This window comes from Sceloporus undulatus, chromosome 1 (genome assembly GCF_019175285.1).
Source record: "Sceloporus undulatus isolate JIND9_A2432 ecotype Alabama chromosome 1, SceUnd_v1.1, whole genome shotgun sequence".
Taxonomy (NCBI): Eukaryota; Metazoa; Chordata; class Lepidosauria; order Squamata; family Phrynosomatidae; genus Sceloporus; species Sceloporus undulatus.
Window position 1 is genome coordinate 315,100,767 of NC_056522.1, and position 8,150 is coordinate 315,108,916.

The 8,150-nt window shown below is 40.4% G+C and overlaps 1 protein-coding gene across 1 annotated transcript; it reads right to left on the reverse strand.

The window, feature by feature from the left end:
* Positions 1–5,388: 5,388 nt before the first annotated feature.
* On the reverse strand, positions 5,389–7,560 carry ADAM21 (ADAM metallopeptidase domain 21). Its single transcript, XM_042445265.1, has one exon. The coding sequence runs from the start codon at positions 7,558–7,560 to the stop codon at positions 5,389–5,391; it is 2,172 nt and encodes a 723-aa protein (XP_042301199.1).
* Between the last annotated feature and the right edge of the window lie 590 nt (positions 7,561–8,150).

Consider the following 8,150-nt stretch of genomic DNA (forward strand, 5'->3'; position numbering starts at 1 on the left):
CTGGATTAAAATTGTGCAAAATCGGTATATTCTGGAACAAGTACAGCATCTTTGGCAGTATATTCATTTGTATGACAGAGATCCTACCCATTAGTGACAATCTTAACCTTCCCCACCTCTCCAAGTCTTTCCTTATCATTCTCCATACTTTCTCATAGTTATTATGGAAGAGCTCTGTGTTTTTACTGGTAATCCATATTCCCAGGTATTTTGTCTTCTTCTTTATTGAGAAACCACTTCTGCTTATTAATTGTTTTTCTTCGCTTTCATTCAGGTTTTTTGTTATCAATGTAGTTTTATCTTTGTTTACTTTTAGTCCTGAGATGCATTCAAATTCTCTTAGTATCTCTGTTAGTTTCTCTATGCTCTCTAAAGGATTTTCCAATGTATACACGATGTCATCTGCGAATGCTCGCATTTTATATTCGTACCTCTTGATTTTCATTCCTCTGATTTGTTTTTCTTCTCTAATTCTGTTGTTGAGTGCTTCTAATACAAAGATAAATAGCAATGGAGAGAGCGGGCATCCCTGTCTGGTGCCCTTTGTGATTCTAAATTCTTCTGTTTTGTTATAGTTAATTATTATCCTGGCATTCTGTTCTTTGTAAATTTCTTGTATTCACTTTTCAAATTGGGTACCTATCTTGACTTCTTCCATCATTGTAAACATCGCTTCCCAACTAATCTTGTCGAATGCCTTTCCCAGGTCCATAAATACTAATGCCATGCTTTTCTTGTTGTTTCTTTCATAATATTCTATGGTGTTTAGTACAGTACGAATGTTCTTTCTTATATGTCTTTTTGGCAAAAATCCAGCTTGTTCCTCTTCAATCCAATCTGCTAGTACTTTTTTCAATCTTGTTGCCAGGATTTTTGCAAATATCTTGTAATCTGCATTGAGCAAGGAGATGGGTCTATAGTTTTTAACATCTGTGGGATCTCTGTCTTCTTTAGCTATTAATGTGATATTTGCTTGCTTCCATGTTTCTGGGTATTTTTGTTTTCCTATTTCGTTTAATGTCATTTTAAATGGTAGTATTAATTGTTCTTCTAGTTTCTGATGGTATCCGACTGGAAATACATCCGGACCCGGTGTTTTCCCTTTTTTGCTTTCTCTGATAGCTTCTATAATTTCCGCCATCGATATCGGTCCATTGAGTAGTTCCCTTTGTTGATCTTTAAGGTTTTTTTTTATCTGATTTCTTCAGAAACTCTTGTATATTATTCTTTGAGATATTATTACCTTTGTATAGTTTTTCGAAGAATTGTAGGAATTCCTTCTTTATTTCCTTCTGATCTGTTGTTAGTATTCCTTCTTTAGTTCTGATTTCAGTTATAAAATTCCTTTCCCTCTGTTTTTTCAGACAGTGTGCCAACCATCTGCCTGGTTTGTTGGCATTCTCAAATCTGGCTTGTCTTATATATCTAATTTTCTTTTGTATCTCTTCGTTTTCTTCTAATTCAATTTGTTTTTTTATCGTTTTGATCTCTTTTATGATCTTTTCATTCCCTATGCTTTCACTCAGTTCCTTTTCTTTTTGCTTCAGTATATCATACATCGAGTTCAGCCTCTCCTTTTTTTCCTCTTTAATCTGATGTTTTGTTGCATAAAAAAGCCTCTCATGAATGCCTTTGATGCTTCCCAGACTGTTGTTACTTCTATATCTGGTTTTAAGTTTTCTTCGAAGAAAAATTTCAAGTTTTCTTTTGCTTTTTGCATGATTTCTTCTTTATCTAACAGTGATGTATTTAATCTCCATGCGTACTCAGTCTTCTCAGTTCTAATATTCAATACTAATGGACTGTGATCTGATATAGTTCTTGGTTCTGAGTCCATTTTTACAATGTCTTGACAAAGTGTTTTGGTGGCATAATGCATATCTATTCTAGAGAAGGATTTGTGTCTCCCAGAATAGAAGGTATAGTCCCTCGAGTTTCTGCACAGTTTTTAAGGCCAATCTGCACAGGACCTATGATAATACCGTGCTGGGAGAGTCTCAGCCAATTTTCTTTAAGCATACCAGGTCAGATTCTACATCCATAAAGAGGTAATAGATTTTAAGCACTTTAGTTTCAACTGACCTGACATTACACAGGAACAAGGAAAGGTTTTGTGGTTCACTCTTCAGGTCCCTGACAATAGCAGGATGACTGGAAGGTATTAAGTATCTCTCTCTTTCCTCTGTAAGAACATGTCATCCTGCTATCACTGTACTCCCCTCTGCCCAGGACAACTCATATTGCCACCCCATTTTCTTTACACATTATGCTAAATTGAACAATAACCAATTAAGAACAATTACAGATTACACAGTTAGCTATACCAATTAACAATATATTGATACATCTCTAAAAATCACTAACCAATGATTCCCATTTTGTACACACTGGGTTTGTAAAACTGAGTACCTGGCTAGCCCAGCATAAGCTTAATCACAGCCAAGTAGATGGTACCAGGATGTGCTCCCACCACTACCCAGCCTTACAGCTGCCACCCTCATTGTAGTAAATAATAGCTACAAATGTCTACCCAATTATACAAAATTTTCTTATAATGTACTGATGAGATTCTAGCAGATAACAGTACTACAGTGGACCCTTGTTATACGCTGGGGTTTGGTTCCAAGATCCCCTGTGTATAACAAAATCCATGGATGCTCAACTCCCATTAAATATGTCATAGCAACAGAACAATACACATGCAAATCACTCCTGCCTTTCCAGGTCACACAATATATATACCCAACTCCTTTCCAGGTAAGCATTCTCTGAAGATGCCAGCCACAGATGCTGGTGAAACGTCAGGAAGAAACTCTTCTAGAATATGGCCGCATAGCCTGAAAAACCCACAAAAAAATATTCTGCTTTTTGCCCCAGTACTTGGAGAGACTGCTGATACTGAGGTCAATGTTATCCTGTAAATCATCTCCCTCATTAATGTAAAGCATCTTCTGTCTACATTACAATTCAATGGCCATGCAAAGCCCACACTGAAAAAGAAAAATGTTATTGCTGTCGCTTGTGGACTCCACCAGTATCATTGCTGTTACTGGTCAGGTAACTGACTGAAGTAGAAGTACAGCTGATTGACTGCAGTGTGACAGTGGTGTGTGAAAAGAAGGTAAAGGAAGAGTCGATTGGCATGTATATGTCTACAGCCACCTCTGGAATGGGTTATTTTACATACAGTAGAGTCTCAATTATCCGACATAAACGGGCCGACTGATAGTCAGATAACTCGGAGGGTCATTGTCCCCAATGATGGCGCACATGCACCTGCACTGCCATTGGGGACAAAAGTCCCTCCCCTCCCCTCCTCCCTCCCTGCTTACCTTAGTCCTGTGGCTGCGGAAGACAGGCTTGGGCCAAGGACGCAGCCTCCACGAGGAGGCCTGGATGCTCAGCCCAGGCCTGTCATCCATGGCTGTGAAAGACAGGCCTGGACCGAGCACCCAGGCTTCTTTTTGGAGGCTGCGTACTTGGCCTAGTCCCCTCCTCTGTGGCTGCGAGGACAGGCCTGGGCCAAGCACCCAGGCGTCCAACGAAGCCGCAGAGGAGAGGCCTGGGCTAAGCGCCCCCCAGACCTCTCCTTTGCGATTTTGAACCTCCTTCCCTGGCCTCTCCTCCAGGAAAGGAGGGAGGGAACGAGGGACGGAGGGGGGGAGGGAGAAGGGAGTTGGGGAGGGGATTATCCGACATCAGATAATCCAGAAGGTTGGATAACCGAAGGTCAGATCATCAAGACCCTCCGTACTCCTTTTCTTGAGTGTCTTAAAAGAAACAAGCATATTCTTGCATATCATGGCCATGTCCTAAAAGTTTGCCTGTCTTTACAGGTTCCTACTTCAAACTTAAGATTTTCTTCAGATGTTCTCATCTATATACCCTTGTTAGGCTTGATGCAGGGGTAGGCAACCTGCGGCCCGCGGGCCGGATGCGGCCCGGCAAGGCCTTGGGACCGGCCCCCACCCGGTCCTGCTGCTGATTGCCGCCGGAGCCTTTGGCCTCTCACATGAGGGCATGGGGCCTTTGGCCTATCAGGAGGAGGCGGACAAGGGGGGGCAAGCGGCAGGCAAGGGGGGCAATTGTCTATAGAAGCCTCCGAAACATGCATTTATATTAACATTTTTTTAAAAATCAGCAAATTTTTTGCGTGTCCTCCATTTGAAACTTTTGTCCTACATTTGTCCCGGTTTATTTATTTAATTATTTTTTTAAAGAAATTATTTAATCATTTAATTTTTGGCTTTGGCCCCCCAGTTGTCTGAGGGACAGCAACCCGGCCCCTGGCTCAAAAAGCTTGCCTACCCCTGGCTTGATGTATTTGTTTAGCATACTTAACATGAGAGGAAAGTTACTTAACTATTCAGGAAAAGCATGATGGCACATGGCATTTGTTTCCACTTTAATGTGGCCACAGTCTTGTCTCAGATGGTCCACCATTCTGCAGTGATTTCAGACCACCACTAAAATGATCCCAGGCATAGAGTAAATCTCTCTTGCAGTGGGTGGAATTAGGCCAACCCAGGCAGCAAGAGGAACATTGGGGAGGAATTCAAGCCATGAAACAGTGCCTTGGACAATTGTCCTGTTGTTGTGTGCCTCCAAGTCATTTTTTACTTCCGGTGACCCTAAAATGAACCTATCATAGGGGTTTTGGCCAAGTTTCTTCAGAGGGGATTTGCCATTCCCATCCTCTGAGGTTGAGAGTGTGTGCCTTGCCCAAGATCACCCAGAGGATTTTATGATTGAATGGGATCTCCAGAGTCATAGTCAAACACTTAACTGGTGGTAGAACAGAGTAGGAAATCAAGTGAAAATCTGAACCTACTAGAGTTCCAAGCGGAGTCAGTGAAATTCAAGGCCGGCTACAAGCATCCAAGAATGGCTCCTCAGATCTTCCTCTAACAAATGTTTACTAGGGTTTCGCAAGGGAACGACTGGAGTTTAAAAGGTGCCTGTCTGATTTTTCAGGCATTGTTTATGGTGGTATTGGGAGGATCCTGGTTTTATTATGGTTTCCAAACTAAAATACTCACTCCTCAACATTTGAAGAGATTAGGGGGATTCATGCTCCTGTAAATTCTTCCTCCCAACTCACCTCCTATTTGGAGTCTCCCACAATATCTTACTCAGAATATCTACTCTCTTGTTTTAGAGGATTGATAACAGTAGACTAGAGGGAGGGTATACAGCAGAGGGTTTCTTACCTGTTTATGAACCCAAGATCTTCATAAACCATTGTGCTTAGAAGGCAAAATACAGCTTTAAAAATAATACTCAGATTTCACATATCAAGTGCATGCTAGCATAATACCATCTATTGTTTCCTGCATACATGTTTTATGAATTTGTCTGTTGTTCAAAACTGTCATTTTCTGTAGAATTTCATTTTGTTCTCACTGCTGGATGGACCCATTCTCTCAGTCTTGTACAGTGGTGTATTAACTTCTTCCTGAAAAATAGACCCAGGCCAACAGCAATAGCAAGTGTAGAAAAGAAAAATAGAATTATTAATAAATTGTGCCCTCTGCTTTCATTCATAACATGTTTCTGTGGTGGAGGAGGACCACTGTCAATGCTGCCTCCATATCCTTCATTTAGACAATCAGGAGGGGCCCAGCCATAATCACAATGGCAGTTTTTGTGAGTGTTGCATAATCCCCGATTGTGGCACTTGGAGATATTACAGTCATATTCCAAAAGAGATACACTGAGGCATTGGCCATCAATACACATCATATCAGTGCCACAAGAAGTACCATCTCTCACCGCCCCAATATCAGTTATATTCATTCCACTGTGATAGTCTATACTCCAGCACTCTTTTTTGCCAATGACTGTGTGAATTATGGTTCTGTGTTCCTCCAGAGAAGGTAAATGGTCAATATTTTCACACTGGATTCGACCACACAGGATATTCTCAGCGTTACATTTTTTGTACTTTCCATGTTTAAGGCCACAGTTGCCAAAACGATCACCTTCACTATTTAAGTCTCTGAAACAACTCTCTGAAGCAGCTTTGGCTTTTTTGCCAAATATCATTTTGCATTGCTTAACATGAGTAGTACAGTTTCCATTATAACAGTATGCACTCTCACTGCATGGGGCACCATCTTGTATGTAAACATCTTTAGGACACCACTCTGAAGTGCCATTGCAATACTCGGGAAGATCACAAATACTAGTGTTTTCTCTGCAAATAGAGTGAGCTAGAACATACTGACAATTTGCGCAGCACTGTCCAAAAGCACATGTAGCACCAAAACGCAATTTACAATTAGACTGACAGCACTGATGCGTTTCACATTCATCTTTGGATCCACAGTCACATTGTTCACCCTTTTCCACTATTTTGTTTCCACAGTATTTGACTTTATGTATTTTATCAGGATCTGGTGGAATTAACAAGCAATCTGAATTCCTTAGTTTGAAATAATCGTTGTAACTGCAATTGCTGAACTTATCACTGTTGGAGTGAAATGCAGCCATGATACAAGAACGTTGATTACAGCTACAGAAAATGTCATCATGTATCATTCCAAGATTATGTCCTAATTCATGGGCAAATGTGTTAGAAAAATATAATAAACTGTAATCCAAATATGAATCAACAGCAGATGCCCCTTCCTTATTACAAATTGCTCCTACAACTGCTAATCCAAGTGTAGATCCAAAATATTTGTATACAAATAAATGGGCAGCATCACTTTCTAGATGTTTACTTAATGAAAATACCCTCCATATGGTAAAAGAAGTTAACGTGTCCATTATGCTGTCAGCAATATGTATGAGATTTCTTTTGGACCAAATCTCCAATCCGGTAACAAACAACTGAACAGAAAGTGGTTCATAAAATGAATTTGCAATATGGACAATATCCAGAACTTGTATAGCAATAAGAGTTTCATTTTTGTCAAACTTCACGTATCGTTCATGTTCTATCACAATTGCTACCTTCACATACCTGGTGTGTGTCCACCAGTCACCTCTGGAGTTACTTTTGGTCACTACAGTTTCTGGGTTCTGCATCATGGCCTTCTGATGTTTTTGCTCTTCTTCTGTTAGTCCACACTTCATTTTGACATCACCCTCCTTTTCTTCCAGTCGATACACTACATGTTGAAAGGTGGAAGATGCTGGGACAGGCTCAATCTCATAGGTATTATTTTCTAACTGAAATAGACCCCTAAGTCCCCCTAAGCAAGAGCTGAGGGTGGCCAAAGAAGAGGACTTTCCCTTTATATAACCTTGGTAAAAACAGTCACTCCTGATAAATGGATAGTCCACCTGGAGGTCCCCTAGCTTAGAGTAGGTTAAGACAGGAAGGTTTTTAGGAACCAAGCCTTTCTTCTGGTTAAGGTGCACCATGTAACCCTTTCCTTCAATCCGTAAATGGTAGACAACCTCTGGGGTCTCTTTTCCGTATCTTGGCATCACTCTCCTTGGGATGGTTACCTCATAGGAAGCATACTTAAAACCCTGTGGTGGTTTTTGAGTTTTCGTGTCACTGAGAACATTCCATAAGAACAGCAACAGCTGAGAAGATTTATTCAGCATTTTACCTGGGAGTACATTCAGCAGAGCACTCCACTCTGCCTTCTTATGAAGGACAACTAGTTCTCCACAACTGCTGCTGGGCTAAAATGAAGACTGGAGAAATGGCTGTGTGTGGATTGAGATTGGAAAGTATTCTATCCATAGCAACAGTCAATGGAGTTTCTATTAGAATGTGGGCGGAGCAAGAGTGGAAGACATTGAACAGCTAATTTCAGTGGATGGATGGGAAAGGGAAGGTGCCTGAATGGTAGTTGTTGATATGGCAAGAGGAAAAGGAGATGTGAGTGCTGAGAACTAGGGAATCAGAGGCATGTGTGTGTTCCTGGAAATTACATCTTTAACAGAAAATTTGGGACCAGGTGCAGAAATAACACAGAATGAGTATAAAAAAGAAGAGTGGCTGTACCTGTTTTAGGAAACTTTCTATCCAAAATTAATAAAATGCACATGTGAAATGAAACAACTAGATCAGGCAAGTCTTAAACAAAGAAAAACATTTTGAATATCCTAGTGACTGTCTGAAGGGTTCTGCAATAATAATAATAATAATAATAATAATAATAATAATAATAATAATAATAATAATAATA

Bases quoted from the DNA above. Each gene is read 5' to 3' on its own strand.
- ADAM21 (XM_042445265.1), bottom strand. From the start codon at position 7,560: ATGCTGAATAAATCTTCTCAGCTGTTGCTGTTCTTATGGAATGTTCTC.